Source organism: Schistocerca piceifrons, chromosome 3 (assembly GCF_021461385.2).
Source record: "Schistocerca piceifrons isolate TAMUIC-IGC-003096 chromosome 3, iqSchPice1.1, whole genome shotgun sequence".
NCBI classification, from domain to species: domain Eukaryota; kingdom Metazoa; phylum Arthropoda; class Insecta; order Orthoptera; family Acrididae; genus Schistocerca; species Schistocerca piceifrons.
In genome coordinates, this window is record NC_060140.1 from 265,234,187 (window position 1) to 265,254,126 (window position 19,940).

The window sequence follows — 19,940 nt, forward strand, 5'->3', positions numbered from 1 at the left end:
CTCTCTTGAAAACCGCTCACAAGTTTTTTCTGTACCCTCACTTCTCTTCATAAAATAGTGAAGATTTTCTTTAAAATTCACATGAGCAGAGTAAGCTTTCATAAGTAAGTACCAAAAACTAACATTCCACATCTCTGTGGGTGTTTTTCCCTTCCTGTAGACCAAGAACTATTACATTTTGATTCTTTACATATTCCAGGCTTTGAAGTGTCCATCAAAATGAACAAATAAAACCAGATCACCAAGATTCATACATGCAATTTTTTTTCCTCTCTCATAGAAAGTATGATTTTTGCCCCAGCACAAAATGAAAAACAAAGCAGCAGATAAATATTATCCATACTACAATATCAGCTCCCTTGAAATTAAGGGAGTGCAATTAAATAATGTTTCAATAAGATGAAGTACTTGAATACTTAAAAACTAAACTATTTATTAAATACAACAACATTTAAAATAAGTGAGGTAAATATCACAACAGAAGTTAACAACCAACAAGAAAAGACACATGTTTCTTAATATGTAGCAAAGTAGCCTCCACCAAATACCAGTTACTTCAGCTTTAGCATTTGCAATCTTATTGCTATGTAAAACACTTGATTGTGAGTGGTGGCACAAAATATTATATGACGGCCATACTGGACAAGAAAGATTAATCCATTCACAAATGGTCCACAGACACCATAAGCACATGTGACATAAAACAACTTCATTTGCACATCACTGTTTGCTACAGAAAAAGGGCATACCATGCCTACAAAATGAAGAAACATGTATACTATTCAAAGACTTAACTATTTACATCTAAACTGACTGGCAGTTTTTGAAAATTATGTACTGACATACTTATATACAGAAGCACATGCACACGCACACACACAATATAAACACACTAACATTTTAACAGCCAAATGAAAATATTCCCACATTTTGAGGAATTCTTCATTCAAATGTGAATTTGATATATGTATATAAAGACCATTCTCTGCACATTTCAATCCCACTTGTATATACATATCAAGTAAATAAAAATCAATTTTACTACAAATATGCATGATGCATGTACTGATATGAGGACGTTGGCACATGAAGAGCTGATTGCGTCTTTTATTTCACTACGGAATGGAATGATTAATTTATAAACAGACAATTTCTTTCAAGAAAAAAGGCGACCCTATAATCATATTCAAGACCGTGCCAAGTCCTCTTCCATACAATGACAGCAACAACTCATGGTTACACATAGTTACATTAGTAACAGAATGTGGAGAAGCAAATGCAATTATATATCACCTAAAAGACTGAAAATAATAGAACTACAATTATTGGCAGTGAGGCTCTGGAAGTATAACAAAAGCAAACAGTAGAGAAAATTGGAGGCCACATTCAATATTGTTGAAGTACTACTTCCCCTTAGCACCAGCATGTTGCAGAAAAATATATTATCCATTCACATTTTACATCACTCACCATAGATGAGGGAGAAATACACAGGGAGACAAATTCACAGATCTTATGGCTATTTTTCAACACCTACAAATTAAGAAAATGGGGCTATTTATTTTATAGGTGGAATATGGTAATTCTATGCATTTGAGAATGCTGCCATAAACAAGTATTAATTCTGAATATATGTCCAGTGAATAACAAATGATTTATGCAATAAAGGGAACAAACTAGATACATCTGATCATGAGATTCAGCTGAACCTAAATGTTCCATGTGCAGCTGAATATGCCTTGACAATGTAATACAGATAAAAAGAAACACAAATGGAAAAACCAAATAAATACACAATCTTATTACTTCTGACTTGAGACGATGATTGAAAAACTGAATATTAAGTTTTTATTTTTATAAAAACAAGAAACCTATCAGAATATTTTTAGAGACAATACTGTATGCCAGTGCATCAGTTTTGTGCTTTCCATGATTATAACAAAATAACAACCATCTCAACATAACTTCACAACTGATGATGTAAGCACATATTTCTCAGGCATATTTAGTTGCTCAGAAGCACACAATTCCTCAGCTGTCTTATTTAAAAAGTTTTGACTAGAAATATTCACCGAGATAATTGTAAATGGATCTGCTGCAAAAAGATTACCCAAATCAGTAACAAAGGGGGTAAAAAAAAAAAGTCTGAGCCACTGTGTATATGAAAACATATCTATATAAACTTTAAAGTACCTAAGTCCACTATGTCAGGCACATTTCTAGAGCATAGTAATATTTAGTCACCATTCCAGTGTTAATATGTCAACATGAGCAAGAATAATATTAACCTAACTTTAGATACACAGGCTACAGTAACAATATGAGAAAGATAATAATTACACCTTTACAAGAGAAAACTTTAAAATTGTAGAATAACAGTACAGAAAAAGCAAGAATGAGTAATGAACTTGCACACAAAATGCCACATGATGGAATTCATATAATTAAAAAGTTATTATGTCACTAATTTAACAGGATATATGTAAGTGTGTTTCACAAAAGCAATGTTTCACAGTTGCTACAAGAATTTTCCAGTAATGTCCATGGACTGAAATTCACATGAGGCAACATAATGCACTATTTCATCAACTGAAAAAGTTTTCACATCTGACTTGCAACTTACTAATATTTCTTTAGACATGTCTCAAAACCACATAGAAACAAATTATATATCAATTAACAAAAACAGAAACTGTATTCATCACACAACAGAAATGAAAAAAAAAAGGAGATTTGACAATAAGGTAACACCAGACATACTCATAATAATTACACATAATTCTACATAACCACCGACATGAACGGCAGTGCAATTGTTATATATGATACTTTTATAACTCTATGAGAATTGCGTGAACATACAAACAGCAGGCACCTAATGGATTGCTGGGAAAAAAAGGGGGGGGGGGGGAGGGGAGATAAGATACGTAAGCAACAACAATGAAATGACACTGGTCAGGTTGACATACTCAAAAGGCAGAAGTGTTTTTGCCCATTTGGAAGCAATGCAATATTCGGATCTATGACTTTAGTAAAATTACCAATATTGTTCATTACTAGAACAAATACTGCTTATCGTTTTCTAAACACGCAATGATAATGAAACACTGTATAAGTCAAAGTGGGAGAGGAGTGCTTTTAACAAAGCATTACTTCAATCAAACATTTTCCCCTTTTCATTTTAACTCTGAACTGAAATTTTCAATATTTTAGTTGCCAGGAATTTTACAACTCACTGCATTTTAAAATATTAATCTCAACTTATAAACCAATATCAAACTTTGCACACTGTGTTTAGATATTTATGATGATACCAAGGTGGAAGATGATATAAAGGGCATTTGCAAACACACTGCCTTTTCATTTTCTTTACAATGCTAGCTAAGTTATACCATATCTTACTTTATGTATCTTATTCAATCAAATTTCACACATGTACATGCCGCAAAACTTTTATGTAAATGACAGAACAGATTCAGAAGTGCATTATGTATTACCATCTGAGAAGAACAGAAGATCTACAACCACAAAACTTTGTGTGGCTGTACATAAAATGGTACGTAAATACGTAAAACACAAACCTCAATACAAATTTTAGAGAGTCAAATTGTCTAAGGCATCAATTATTACATAATTACTGTGTCAACTAATGGCAACAGATATTCTTTTATGAATTTCAATGCAAAAATATATCCATTTACAAGTAGAAACTTTCGATCACTCCATGAAATTACAACAGAAACCTCTTCTTTTTGCACTTTGTTAGGCAAATGCAAAACTAGTTTTTTGCATGTTAAGTTTGAAATTCCAATTAGGGTAATAAGCCCAACAAAATAGAAGTATTAGACTTCTGCAATATTGTTCTGAAACTGTCAGACTAATGAAATATTACTAAATACTCTTCAATTATGGGCTCCAATGATAACTCTACTGAGGGCTACCAGAGCCATACATTAATTGCATGAAAGACGTTAAACTCAAGTTATTTCAAACTAAGCTGATTTTGAAATGGGTGCTGTTGTGGCAGTAGCTGGTATATCAATAGTATGAGTCTCGTTACCTAATATCAGTCTTAAGCGTTTCATGGGCGGGCGAACGAAAGTTTCCACCTTGCTCGAAGAAGAATAGAAGCTGTTGCATTCACTTTTTCGAAAAATGTTATTTTCTTCGTTTATATCGTCAAAAGTTTGTCGATTCATAAGTTCTTTTAACCGTCTATGCTTCTTTTCTCTATCCTTAGATTTGTGCCTCTTCTTTCTATGAGAACCATTTTTATGACTCCCTCTTATAAGATTCTCATTTTCTACACCTTCAACCCTTAGGAATTTCATACTCTGGAGCAAAACTGTCATCACTGAAATTTGAACCAGATTCTATAATTTCATCCAACATCGGACTACGCTTCATGCGCAGATGTTAGTTTTAAGCGTCCTGGCTCACTTGGTTTAGGGGGGGTGGCATCGGCGCACTTAATGATAGCGAATGTTTGGACATATTATTTTCACGAGCACATTCGGTGTCTGCTGTGTGGTTGCACTTTTACTGATGTCTCTCTCACCTCACAAGAACTTTTATTCCAACATTCAATAGCACTGTTACACAATGTTGGTGATCTAACTGAATTACTACCAAGAGAATTTCCTAACAACCTAGAACGACAAAAAACGTTGGGGGTTCAGCTAAATCACTATCTTCTTTGTCACTAAATTCATAGATATCCTTCGTCCTTTCTGTGTACTGAGTCACAGAACTAAAATTATTTCCACACTGTTATTCACATGAAGCTCACTACAATGTAGGTTTTGATTAGACAGTGGTGCAACAGCAGGTTCTCCTGGAAGTTCACACTGGGAATCTGCGTTTATCGTTGAACACGACTGGCCACTTTGATGGCCGCTATCATCTTCAAGAAAGCTCTCATTTGCTCCAGTATCAAATGATGCAGTGTGTCCATTTTCCATACCAACATCTGAATCAGCACAACTATCAGTCTCATTCTTATTCGGAGTATTTTCATCATAATCATCATCCACATCATCATCATTATCATCATTATCATTATCATTATTACTGAAAGACTGTTCTGCCTCCACTACAACATCAGAATACTCTTTGTTTTCATTCTCTACAGTTTTATTATCAACAACTGCTTTCAATGGCTCACATGTAGTTTCTTCATTAGTTTCCTGAAGGACTTCAAACACTGCTCTTTTATCCTCACATTCAGCTTGCGTAGTATTGCCGGCTGGTGCATGCGACACGGGTGTCACTTCACTGAGTCTCTCAATAGTTTCATCTTGCCGTGATTCGGGCATCTGACATTCTACAACACAATTAGATTCCACCTGATGATCTATGCTACAACTAACACCTCTTTCTGTGACAAGGCAAGCATCTACTGAAAGTTCATTCAACCTTTTGTGATTCCTTAAGGTGATCCCGCAAGTCTCGCCCTCAGGTGCATCAGCCCCTACCTGCATGTCACAGCAATCTTTCTGCCCATCACTGTCAGAAACTACCCCACTGTCATTGCTAAGGCTGCTAAGACTGCTGATACAGCTACTGTTGCTATTGCTAGAGCAATTACTATTACTATTTTGAGTATCCTCTGTCAAAGACGATGAACTGCGACTAATTAAGTTTGAAAGAGTAACATTATCATCATCATCGTCAACCTGTGAAGAATTTAATTGCATTGTCTTTAATTCCGACCTGGTCTGTGCTTTGCGCAAAAGCCGTTGGGATCGACTGGAACCACCTGAGCGAACAGACTTTAATGAATGACAACCTGAACGCGTAACTTCCCTTCTAGTTATCCTTTCACTACGTTCTTTCGCAATTCGTTCGGTGCTGGCCTTTCCAAGTGGTAAAGATGCAGCAGAAGATTCTTGCGTGGTGGACACTGCCGTCATCTTCTCAACTCCTCTACGTGTTCCACTGCTAACTGCATGTTCAATATCTGAAAATTTAGATCCTTGGGCTGCAATCAGCAGTTCTGCATCATATTTTGTTAATCCCTTTTGCCGTAGTTCCTTAATGCTTAAAGGAGCTACAATAGATGTTTTAGCTTCACTGCTGGCAGATGACCTGTTATTGACTGCACTGTCAATCAATTCTCTTTCCCCCACAAACTCTGGCTTTTGCACAGGGTTCTGTCGATGTTTTGTTCGATTTAAACGGTTATCAGTCTCTCTCAATCGGTAACCAGAGCTAAGTTCATCACTATTAGGTTTTCCTTTAGCAAATGCTCCAGTTCCTCTCCTGTAAATAAACGTAAGCAAAATAAACACCACAAACAACGACAGTTCAATAATAGGTGTCTTATAACACAGTGATACTAAAAGAACACTGATAGAACAATGTTTTTGTAGAATAATAATTTCTAAAAATTACAAGAGTATCAATAACCAATAAGATAAAATATTAATTTCTGGAAAAGTTAAAGAAAGGAAAAAAAACTATTTACACAGTATACTTTTTCCTTTAACGTCAGGTACAGCTAATATATAATACCCTTCTGTAACTAGTTTGAGCCCTATGGTGTTGAGATACTATGCCATCTCTCCCACACCAATAGTAACCTGTACCATGCCTTAGATTCTGTAATTCACATTAAAGCCGACATTAACTGAATTTCATTCATTAGTAACTCAGGCACAATACTAACATTCTTCAAAGAATTTTCGGTTACTTTTTTGAAGAGTGTTGTTTTTTGATTAAAATAGCTTTGAGATTGACATTTCAGAAGTCAAGTGGTAGGAAACAGCCGCATGCGAATCACAGCTATTTTGTGAGCACCACGAGTTATCTGTGCAGGAAGTAAAAGTTTAAGTAGTGGACTCTCCTAGCATTTTTTGTAGGTTTATTTACAATAGAATCACATAATATGCATCAAAATACTCGTTGTAGGTTTTACTTTTATCATGAAAAGTGCATTAAATATGGCAAAGTGTGTTTGAATATGGCCCTAACGACAAATGTAAACATTCTATGTTACAAGTCAATATTTTACCACAAACTTTATTTGGCATTCAAATTTGTTGCACTATGGTACAGGTCAGTCCGTCACCATAACCAAGATCTTGCGCGCGGGTGTGTGTGTGTGTGTGTGTGTGTGTGTGTGTGTGTGTGTGTGTGTGTGGGGGGGGGGGGGGGGGGGGGGGGGGGGGGAATTGCTACTGCATTCTAGTCCTACAAATTGTTAATAACAAAGTTATTTCATTCAAGCTATGGTGGCATCTCACTTACCAAGTACTGGTTAATCATAGTATTTCCACAGATACATGCCAAGCAACAAATGAAGCACAGTACGGACATATCATATTGTAGCGATTCTTGAACAGTGTTATTCAATATCACTATCAGCAGAAATAATAATTATCCTAAATTTACAAGTTGCTGACAGATTCAAGACCACTGCATCTGCTATGCCTCAGGCCACCTGCCATGTAGGGTTTTTTCTGGCATTTGTAGTTGCTATCTAGTTACACTGAAGATATTACAGGCACCTACTGCAGCTGAGGGACAACTCATCACTTCTGCTCACAGTTTTAATACACAGACTGCTTTCCCTAAATACAGCAAACTTCAGAAATTATAATCTTTTGGTGGTTCAAAAACTGAAGTGCCAGTTCCAACTTAAGTACCGTATTTACTCTAATCTAAGACGCACTTTTTTCCGGTTTTTGTAATCCAAAAAACCACCTGCGGCTTAGAATCGAGTGCAAAGTAAGCGGAAGTTCTGAAAAATGTTGGTAGTTGCCACCCCAACTAACTTCTGCCATCGAATATATGTAGCACTACACAGGCATGCTTTGCAGGCAAAAGATAAATACTGGCGCCAAACCCTCTGCGACAGTAAATAAATTAAAAAAAAAAAAAAAATGTGGAAGACGAGCTTTTTCTCCCCTTGAGTATCGACCACTGCATTTTCATACATTATCCAACGAAGTAAATACAAATTCCGTATTGTCCATCTTCGAATGTAACAGCCTTTCAATGTACTATGAAAATCCGACTGGCAAGACTGTTTGGGATGTTTGTCAATATGGCCAACTCCACATTCTGAATGTTTTCCTACCTGTGAGAAGAGATGGTTCCTTATAGGAACTTCTATGAATTGTGAATCGCATGCAGTATTCTCTTCACCATAAGAATAATACGAATGTGAACATTTTGCCACGTATTCTTTCGTGTTTGCTGCTCACTCATTTACATCCTGTCTGTCTAATAAACTAGAGTGAGACAACAGCAAACACGGAAGAATATACATATCACGTCATGTTTATATTTGTATTATTCTTATGCCTAATAGTGATACAGTCAGTAATGAAGCATGGCAATTGACTAGATTTTTAAATCTAAGACGACTAATTTCAGTGCAGAATGTAATGTACTAAAGAGATGTCTGCAAAGATTTTCAAACGGAGAAAAATTTTCGCTAAACTCTCATTCAGTACATCATCTATCATACACTGTCTATTATTTGGTTCTTGTTGATCATAATCAAGGAAAGCAGCAGTGTAAGTAACAACAAATAGCAGTCTCTTGCCATTGTTTCGCTAATGAGACAATTCCTCTCATCCCCCCCCCCCTTTTTTTTTTTTTTAATTGTAAGCGGCGGTAGCGTGCACAAAAGCAAGCCATGCCGCAAGCAGCAGCGACAGGTTGTAAACACTCATTATCAGAATGTGACAAACAATGCATGATACAGTACAGTAATGCATTTTCAGCTTAGAGTGACGTAAAGACCTATAACAAAGAGATCGGCACTTATAAGATCAAAGAAAAATAAGCAATCAATTCAAACCAGACGAAGTACGCAAAAAAGGAAGGGTACCCATATAAATACAGACGGAGCACCTGACGCATAGCAATGGCTACCTGGTAAAGCTTAACTGCTAAGCTTACGACTCGAACCGAACTACTGAAGCCGTATCGGCATTCATTCGACCTAAATTGTGTCTCATGTTACAATGAACCAACTTTGTTTCGATTTGGAGGTGCGGCCTAAAACTTCTCTCCCCCTTTTAATTTCAAGTCTCAAATTTCAGGTGCGGCTTAGGTTCGGGAAAATTTTTTTCCCTTCATTTCGAGTCTCATTTTTCAGGTGCGGCTTAGATTCGAGTAAATACGGTATGAGGGTGGTTTGAAAAGTTCTCAGAATCACCACAAGAGTCAGCACTAGAATGAGATGTTCATGTGATATTCATTGGACTGTTGGCTGTAAACATGTGCCATGTCAGAGCTCTTGGAAGAGAGCTGTGGCAGTGGCGTGGCTCTGTTGTTGTTCCTGCATAGTAATTTGTGAAGGTGGGGGGGAATCAAGATTCGAGCAGTGATTAAGTACTTCATTCAGACAGGTATGGAAGAAAAGGACATTCACGCCGATTTCCAGAATACACTGGGGGACTCTGCTCCTTCATATTCAACTGTTGCCAAATAGACAAAAGAATTTAAATTTGGTTGGGAGTGCTTAGATGATGATCCAAGCAGTGGTCGGCCAAGATGTGTCACTACTCCAGAAATCATTGCATAAGTGCACAAAATGGTCATGGAAGATCATCTGTTGGAAGTACGTGAAATTGCTCACACTTGTCAGATGCCATCTGAAATGGTGTATCACATTTTAACTGAAGAATTAGAAATGAAAAAATTATCTGCAAGATGGGTGCCACAACTCTTGACACTGGATCAAAAATGCATGAGAATGGACATATCGGAACAATGTTTGGCCCGTTTTAGGAGAAACGAACAAGATTTTTTTGCGCCAGTTTGTGACCACAGATGAAATTTGGGTGCAACTATACCCCAGAGACAAAACAACATTCAAAGCAGTGGAAAAACACCGATTCTCCACCACCAAACAAAGCAGAGACAATTACTTTGGCAGGGAAAGTCATGGCATCAGTGTTCTGAGATGCAAAGGGGGTTCTGTTTGTAGATTACCCCCTCACTGGACAAATAATTACTGGAGAAAACTATGCTAACCTCCTTGGCAAATTGCAACAAAAGATATGTGAAAAAGGGCCAGGTTTAGCAAGGAAGAAAGTCATCTTCCATCAAGACAATGCATGCCTGCACACATGTGCTGTCGCCATGGTAAAATCACACGAACTACGGTATGAATTGCCACTCCTGCCTTATTCACATGATATGGCTACATCAGACTTCCATCTCTTCCCAAAACTGAAAATTTTTCTTGGTGGACAAAGATTCACTCAAACAAAGACTTGACAGCCACAGTTTACCACTATTTTGCAGGCTTGGAGGAAACTCATTTTCGAGATGGGCGCAAGGCGCTGGAACATCGTTGGACCAAGTGTAAGGAGACTACATCGAAATGTAAAAAAATTTCAATGATGTAAATACTTTTTTCTATTCCATTCGGACAACTTTTCAACCCCTCCTGCCCCCCCCCCCCCCTCCCACATAAAATACTCAAAGCTACTTTATATGCCAGTAACATTTATGACTGGTCATTAGGAGCCAACAAATTCACACAAAAGCTCTAAGAAAATTGTACCACATCAAACAGAAATCATACCATCAACTAATACAGGTAAGCAATAGCTGATTGCATATACCTTAACAAACATGGGCTGAAAAACAAAATAGCAGTGGTGGAGAGGATAATACATCATTAATGTTGAGTCTACAACCAGCAGTACCATACACAGAATAATTTACATTTACATTGTATGCCTTCTAACAACTGTTGCATTCAAGAGAATTGGAAATATCATCATATATACAACAACAACTAATAAGAGTTACATGGAGATGAAATCTGTTTCTTTAGAATAGACACCCCTAGCAAATGCAACAATTTTTTCTTTGCATACTACACTCCCGGAAATTGAAATAAGAACACTATGAATTCATTGTCCCAGGAAGGGGAAACTTTGTTGACACATTCCTGGGGTCAGATACATCACATGATCACACTGACAGAACCACAGGCACATAGACACAGGCAACAGAGCATGCACAATGTCGGCACTAGTACAGTGTATATCCACCTTTCGCAGCAATGCAGGCTGCTATTCTCCCATGGAGACGATCGTAGAGATGCTGGATGTAGTCCTGTGGAACGGCTTGCCATGCCATTTCCACCTGGCGCCTCAGTTGGACCAGCGTTCGTGCTGGACGTGCAGACCGCGTGAGACGACGCTTCATCCAGTCCCAAACATGCTCAATGGGGGACAGATCCGGAGATCTTGCTGGCCAGGATAGTTGACTTACACCTTCTAGAGCACGTTGGGTGGCACGGGATACATGCGGACATGCATTGTCCTGTTGGAACAGCAAGTTCCCTTGCCGGTCTAGGAATGGTAGAACGATGGGTTCGATGACGGTTTGGATGTACCGTGCACTATTCAGTGTCCCCTCGACGATCACCAGTGGTGTACGGCCAGTGTAGGAGATCGCTCCCCACACCATGATGCCGGGTGTTGGCCCTGTGTGCCTCGGTCGTATGCAGTCCTGATTGTGGCGCTCACCTGCACGGCGCCAAACACGCATACGACCATCATTGGCACCAAGGCAGAAGCGACTCTCATCGCTGAAGACGACACATCTCCTTTCATCCCTCCATTCACGCCTGTCGCGACACCACTGGAGGCGGGCTGCACGATGTTGGGGCGTGAGCGGAAGACGGCCTAACGGTGTGCGGGACCGTAGCCCAGCTTCATGGAGACGGTTGCGAATGGTCCTCGCCGATACCCCAGGAGCAACAGTGTCCCTAATTTGCTGGGAAGTGGCGGTCCGGTCCCCTACGGCACTGCGTAGGATCCTACGGTCTTGGCGTGCATCCGTGCGTCGCTGCGGTCCGGTCCCAGGTCGACGGGCACGTGCACCTTCCGCCGACCACTGGCGACATCGATGTACTGTGGAGACCTCACGCCCCACGTGTTGAGCAATTCGGCGGTACGTCCACCCGGCCTCCCGCATGCCCACTATACGCCCTTGCTCAAAGTCCGTCAACTGCACATACGGTTCACGTCCACGCTGTCGCGGCATGCTACCAGTGTTAAAGACTGCGATGGAGCTCCGTATGCCACGGCAAACTGGCTGACACTGACGGCGGCAGTGCACAAATGCTGCGCAGCTAGCGCCATTCGACGGCCAACACCGCGGTTCCTGGTGTGTCCGCTGTGCCGTGCGTGTGATCATTGCTTGTACAGCCCTCTCGCAGTGTCCGGAGCAAGTATGGTGGGTCTGACACACTGGTGTCAATGTGTTCTTTTTTCCATTTCCAGGATGTATATCATAAGCCACCATACAGTGAGTACAAGAGAGTACTTCTGGTGCCATTCATTTCTCCTTATTCCTGTCCACTTGCAATTAGTGGTTAGGCAGAACAACTGTCACTATGCCTCCTTTCCACTCTATTATCTCCATTTTTCTCTTTGTGGTTACTGTACCAAGTGTATTTAGAGGAATTATATGCTGCGTCTCTTCTTTTAAATATAATGTCAGCATTTTAACATTAACCCTCTCCAGAACACATGTTAACCTCTCTTGTAGCACCCACCACTCTAGTTTGAAGATCACTTTTGTAACATTCTCACACGCGGGAGGGGGGGGGGGCCCTTAGTTATGGGAGGGGGGGGGGGGGCCCTTAGTTAAACACACCAATTCTTCTTTGGATCTTCTCTATTCCCTCAATTAATACTAAATGGTCAGCATCACAGACTTCTGAACAATACTCAAGAATTGGACAAATGAGAGTTTTTGTAAGCTACCTGTTCTCTGTGAACTACACATTCATAGAATTCCCCACTGAGTCAGACTGACATACACTTTTTTCTACTAGTAGTTTCATATGGTCACTCTACTTTAGGTCACAAAGGGCGGATACACCCAGACATTTTGCAACTGTTACTGTTTAAATTGCGATTTATTGCCTACAGAGTAAATGAACAGTAATGGCTCTTTCCACCTATTCAGGTGCAGTATGTTACATTTATTTACATTAGGGGTTAAGTTCTAGTTACTGCAGTGATCAACAATATATCGCAGGTTTTTTGCGTTTTTTGCATTTAACTGGTCTTCAGTCTTGCAATTTTCCTACACACAACATCAAATCAATAACGATTTCCTGACGTTTATTTTAAATCTGAGGTTTCCATCTCATTAAGAATAACATGCTGATTTCTGTCTTTTAGGAGCTGTAAATTCAATCACAAACTTGCTGTGATAATCTGTAAGGTTGAACGTTGTTCGTTAAGTAAATGTGTACTAAGTACTTTTAATAATTTTAATACACAGTACTGAAAGTCTTCCAGAGGTAAAGATGCAGCATTAACCTTGGTGTTATGATCTTTTTACGAAGTTAATCTGCCAGAGCAGATTTTAGTTCGAAAATAGTTTAGCACAGAATTTTTTATTTTTTATTTTTTTTTATTTTATTTTACTACAGGTAGAAGCAGCAAACAGCTTCCAATTATGTGCATCATTCTGGCAAATCACCTTGAAAACACAAATGACTTTCACCTTCTTCCAACCACTATGAACCTATCATTGTTCCAATGACCTACAATAAACTGCAGCCATAAAGAGAGCATGTCCTGTCACATAATCTAATAACAAATCAAACAAACACCTCATCAGGTGCACTAGCATTACTTCTGTAAATGATTTTGGTAGATTTCCTGTTCTGTGGTCATGTACCTCAGTACTTGCCATTTTCGCATTAGGAAGGTAGTTGGGAGAATTGTATTCCAACCTTCCTTGATGGTGGGAGAGGGATACTGACAGATGAGAAATATCTTTAATTCAGTGCTTAGTGTTAACTCCTCCTTGTAGCTGCCATTAAAAATGATGTTGTAAGGTTTCCTTTGTCTTTACAAGCTTTGTGAGGGTCCACTTCAGGAAAACACCGAGTAATCCTGATAACATGCTGATTTCACACAATCAGTTTATGGAAATTCAGTCTCATAAATGACACTTGAGTCATTATAACAAAAATAAATTTAGAGAAGTCCACACTATAGTTGTGGAATGGTTAGCCAATGCCTTTCTAAAGAATAATGTTAAGATTCCACAGATTTTGCACCAATTATTAAGAATATCTATTACCCATAATGTACTTAATTTGATATCCTATAAAATATTTCCAGAAAAAATTAGTTATTTAAAAAGAATAAAAAAGTATTGACACTAATACAACTCACCTCTCACATGTCTCGCATTCACAATAGCAATTCCCATCTCCAAAGAAATCCTCTCCATAGAAACATGTAATTTCTTCTCCAACTTCAATATCTCTAAGAACCTTCACACAAGCAGTATCCCTTCCAGTTGCCACAAACTGAGAAGAACAAAAGAAGAAAAAAGATGATTTACTCTCAAAACTTCTATGTGGGGTACTTTCTATTGGTCTTGGATGTAAGTTTTTTTATAAGATTAATAATTTCTTCACAAACATCAATATTTCTTGACAGATACACATTCTTCATAGTAAAGTATGTAAACCAGCACACACTCATTATAACTTAAGATATTCTCACTAAATAACTGTGTGGAAATAATACAATCTTACTGAAAAACTAAAATCACTATAAACAGTTAAACATGTGAGGTCACTGTACAATGGGATACAAAGTCCATAATCAGCGAATGATATAAGGAAACAATAATTATGCTGCTGGTCCATAATCAGTCAATGATATAAGGAAACAGAATAATTATGCTGCTGCTAATTCTCTCTCTCTCTCTCTCTCTCTCTCTCTCTCTCTCTCTCTCTCTCTAAGTGTCTGCACGTACACCTGGGTTTGTTTTGCTTTGCTTTAGGGCGTAAAAAACAACTAGGGTCATATGAGCCCATAACAAAACTATAGAACATGAAGACAGAGAGGAGTTAAAAAATGACTATACATCTGTCCCAATTGACATAACAGAAGACAGCTATAATTAGGCACGTGGGAAAAGGGCTAAAAAAGACACCATACAGAAACAGAGGTCCAAAACTAAAAATTAAACCGCCTTCGCCATGTTGCTTTGGCAGATGAAAAGTGAAACACGGTCCAAAGCTCGCGTGTCATTTGTTAAAACAGCCAATAACTCAGACGGCAAACCCAAGCAGGAACGTAAACGGTTAAAAAATGGGCATTCCATCAGGAAGTGGCAGACAGTTAAAACTTGGGCACATTGTATACAAAGTGGTGAGGTACCGCCACTTATTAAATGAAGGTGGCTAAAAAGGCAGTGCCCAATACGCAGCCAAAGTTAAAATGACCTCCTCCCGGCGGGAGGGCCAAAAGGAAGTCATCTAAGTTGCTGGGAGACGCTTAATATGCCGGAGCTTATTCCCGTGATCCAAGGACCACTGGCGATGCCAAAGGGACACCTCCTCCTGACAGAGAGATCATTGGAGAGAATAAACAGGGTGTCTACTTGGACAAGGAAAAAAAATTCCCGGATTTCCCAGTTAAAAATACACTTTCTCCCGGGCGAAAATACAATTTTTCCGTGTTAAGTGAACGTATAATATTCCTTGGCACTGTAAAACTCATCAATCCTTTGAATGTTTATAGTTGTATATACCGACGTAGAATTTCCCGCCACTTTAGAAAACGAAACTCAGGGGGGGAGGGGGGAGGGGAAGACGTTTTGAAACACCTTCGATGTGCAGCAATATGTAGGCTGCATATTTTCGTATTACTAAGGTATAAATTCGAATTCCACCAAATACCGCATGTTACTTTTCAAAGCATTGAAATCGAGATTGCGATGCACTTTTGTAAGCCACTCATAACTCATGTCACATGATCTCGCCAGCTGATGACAGTATAGGACACGTGATGTAATCAGCCAGTAGCAAGATTACTCTTAAGTAGCACGAAAACACAAATGAGAAAAGTTAATGGTTTAAATTAATATACATAGCATTCACATATAACATTGGTCTCCACGATTGATAAGCTGGAAGAGAAGCTAAGCTTCCACACATAATGTTGATCTTTTCTGCGCGATACACTTTAAAATACATCACACAAACGTGCCAGTAAAATTTTTAATAACGACGTAAATGTCTGATCTTCTGAGCTCGGAATTCTTCTAAATGGCCGTCCTCAAAGAATTGGTTTTTAAATGAGAGTCAAACGCTTTGTTATTTAAGAAATTCATCGTACATTCTCGCACATAGTTCATCTCACGTAAAAGGAAATTTGCTTTTAATGTATGTAACACTTTTCAAACCACCGTTCGCAATATTTTCCCGCTACCTGTTAGAAATAGGTTCATTTCAGCAGTTGCAAGAGAGCGCCAGATAATAGTCGTCACCGCGCGATGACGCAGGAAGGCCATTATGTTCGTACGTGTAAAACATTAAAAGACCTTACATCATGTCATAAAAGAAACAAGACATCAAAGGATACTTCAAGAGCATCAGAATTTCGTGAACCATACTAAAATGCATAATTCACCTTAAAGTGCACATTCATATGTAAATTTTCTTAGAGTACTAGTATTGTATTATCTCATGTTCGGTTCTTTATTATGGCATAATGTCATACGTGCACTTGAAATCAGCGAACAGTTGAAACCAGCCAACAGTGTGAAATTAAACAGTTCGTTTCAAATAAAGTGACTACCTCAGCAAAAAAGATTAATAAAAGCCAAATCTCTTTAGCAAGCCGACAAAGATAACTTCATTGTTCTGCAAGGCGATTAATGCTTGACTGTCAAAGGAGGAAGTAAAATTGGAAACTAATGACATATTTTGGCCATCAGTAATTATGCGAACGTATTTTAATTCATTTGATATCTCCCGTCACGAAAATCCATTTTATTATTTTGAGAGCAATAAACGAAGAGGAAACAACAAAATCGCTGAACGTAAACACAGGCCACGTGGAGACGACCCACCTCCCCACAACAACTCAGACTGCTCTGTGCATCAGGCCCGGATTTATTATATTTCCGAATCGGAGCAATATTAGGTAGTGGCGCCAAGCCACACTTCTGTAACAAGAAGCGGGAGAAGGTACTACTCATACGCGACTCAACTACGCATGCACAAGAGCCCGCCCGCAACTGCTCAAAGGAATCTAATTTAAACAGTTGTCAGTCACGCTCACCGGAGGCAATTTGTTGTTATGAAGCATTGCATAGTCTTCCAAAAGCCTTAGACACATTTTGCTGTTGGCAGACACTTGTATGAGCACTGTGTTTTGTTGCTGTATACGGCGCATTTCCTTTGCAACTTATTTCTTTTCTTTTTTTTTCGTTCATGTTTCGTTGCTGCAGTGTTATTCTGCAGTAGCGGGGTACAGTAATATCCTTTGTTAGAGCATTGGTTCGTACCACTCAAAATCACAAAAATTTAACTGAAAACTAAAACAATGAAAAATTCCCAGAATTGTAAACAATTCCCGTGTTTTTCCCAGTTTTGTCCCGGATGAAAAAATTCCCGGGTTTTTCCCGGATCTCCTGGGTCGTATACACCCTGATAAAGGAACTCGCAGGCTGAGGTACGATGCTTGCAGCCGTGGCAGCAGTCTCACTTCCTGGCAGACCGACATGACCAGGAACCCACACAACCATCATACTGGCTCCACCAAGAGTGAGCAAGTAACAGTTTTCCTGGACCCACAGCACTAAGGGATTGGTGGTGTACAGCGCACATAGACTTCGAAGGCCACTGAGTGAGTCTGAGCAGACGATACAATTGAAAAGTATGTCACTGGATGTACTCCGTGGCCTGATACAGGGCGAAGAGCTCAGCTGTAAATACGGAGCAATGTGCTAGAAGCAGATATCGAAAGACACGGGTGCCAATCACGAAGGCACACCCAACCCCACGGTCAGTCTGAGAGCTATCAGTGTATACAAAGGTACTATCGCAAAGTTCCATGCGAAGGCCGTGAAAGTGTAGCTCACTTACTAATGGCAGTAAGTTGTCTATACTTGCCATACATGCCCTCGATAGCCGCAGCACTCTCCCACTGCCAGCTATTTCAAAACTTCAGTTTCTTTTTGAACACAACTCAAAAATAATACAATGAAATTTCTCTTTCAGTTCTTTCGTCATTGGCTAGTATCAAGGAAAACGAATCCTTAAGGTCTTACCTTCAACCAGGTGCTACACAGAGAGAGACTTCTGAGAAAGTAAAAAAAGGTGTGGCAGAAAAAAGACTAACTACATTTAAATGTACATTAAACAGGGTAAAGAGAAATGACCACCCTAATTGGTGGAGGAGGTAAGGTCCAGGGGACCTAGGTCCAGCGTGTGACACAAGGCTCTCCAACCCCAACCATGCTCATCCTCCCCAAAAGCAGTTTCAAACATTAGAGGACAAAAACCAGTTTCCTAGAGGAAAGTGGTTCTTGGAGGACAGTATGACCGTCCAGAAGACCGTGCTCAGTGTAGATAGCAACAAATCATATATGACCAAACATGGAAGTGGGCTCGTTCCTGAAGGAATGCCATGGGGATGTAGTCTCCTCAACAGTGCAGGGTTTGCTACAGGGGTCAGTAGTCCACAACACATTGTTCCATCTTTGGGTGAATAAAGGCATAACCTGCACCCACAAATCCTTGGGAGGGAATGTCAAAGCGAATGTTGGGTGAGTAATCGCTCCTCTCCTCAAACATTTGGCCAATTAATTCCTCAATATGTCCTCATGACTTGGAACCCTGAGAAAGGCAATTGTGCAAGGATGATGACTAAGGTGAGAGAGAAGAACTTGCACAGCACATATTACAAGGCAACAAGAGTAATCAACCAACAGCCTGGACATTGCTCACAGAGTCATTACAAATTAAAATGCAGTTTAAAGAGATTTCTTTATTAAAATAGATGTTCCCAGCAACAGAAGTGCTTGCTGACCAGCAACAGAAGTTGTTGCTGACCAGCTGGAGATGTAAGAGCCTATCTCATACTACATGTAATTGATATGAGTTTTCAGTGTAAATGATAATAGCACTAATATTCATGAAGAACTGATGGGAACGGTTGAGAAACTGTCAGGTGGATAAACTTCATGTCCTTGAAATAGATTGGGATCCTAATTCGAAGTCTGAGTACTTATCAAGGAAGAGGCTACGGGAATACACAGGGAGAATGCTCTGAGGAGGATAGATGGAGGACCCAGTCTAAGGTCTACCAAATACAAAATCTTCGACACTCGATTTGGAAGAAACCTATGGTCCAATGGAGATCACTAGGCTCTTAATGTTTATAAGGAAGAAAATAATACTCAGCACTGAGCCCTGAAGATGTCTTTCTCTTGGAGTTGAGCAACATACCTATTCTTATCTTAATTAATCAGGAGAAAAAAAAAATTATGGGGAAGTGGGCCTCAAACATTCCAGTCCTGGAAGATAAGTAAAATGTGATATTAAGAAATGTTTCAATGGTCAGCTATAGACTGTCCTGACAAACGACAGTGCTAGGGGGCAATATGCCCCATGGTCCGAGAACAAAGCTAACCCATCTGGCTACCATCCTTTCAATAGGTCAGTATCTGTTTAAGGGCTGGAATGACATTACCCCTTCATTGTGATGAGAAAACATCTTCTAGCCAAATATGGATGAAGATCCAGAGCAGATGGAGTCTGAGATATGCACTCAGATACTGGACCATTTGAGTATGAATCAAATCAAGGCCTGGGCCCTTATAATGAGACAAGTTAAGAGCCTGCAGCAGCTAATGTTCTTTATACAGTTCAGGGTTATGAGGGGGGGGGGGGGGGGGGAGAGGAAAAGGACAAAGGAATGTCTTCAAGTTGTTTTTTGTGTGTTCAGAAGGTAGCTGTGTTAAAAAAGGAGACCGAAGCTGTCACAAACGGGACTGTGAGATGTACTGTCAGAACTGCCAAACTGGTAGAAATACCACCATTAAGAAAACCATCTGAAACAGTTGTTGATCTTTAGTACACTAAAGAGCTTGGCCCACGCCTAGGAAGACAGGTACAATTTTCCTAGGGAAGA

The 19,940-nt window shown here is 39.4% G+C and overlaps 1 protein-coding gene across 1 annotated transcript in view; it reads right to left on the reverse strand.

Moving 5' to 3' along the window:
* Positions 1–269: 269 nt before the first annotated feature.
* Positions 270–19,940, reverse strand: part of LOC124788575 (histone-lysine N-methyltransferase Suv4-20) — a 39,917-nt gene continuing 20,246 nt past the window's right edge. The window contains 6 exon segments of the mRNA XM_047255846.1: positions 270–4,322; positions 4,324–4,413; positions 4,415–4,468; positions 4,657–4,742; positions 4,745–6,261; positions 14,178–14,314. Coding sequence (XP_047111802.1) covers positions 3,993–4,322; positions 4,324–4,413; positions 4,415–4,468; positions 4,657–4,742; positions 4,745–6,261; positions 14,178–14,314 — 2,214 coding nt within the window. The 3' untranslated portion in view covers positions 270–3,992.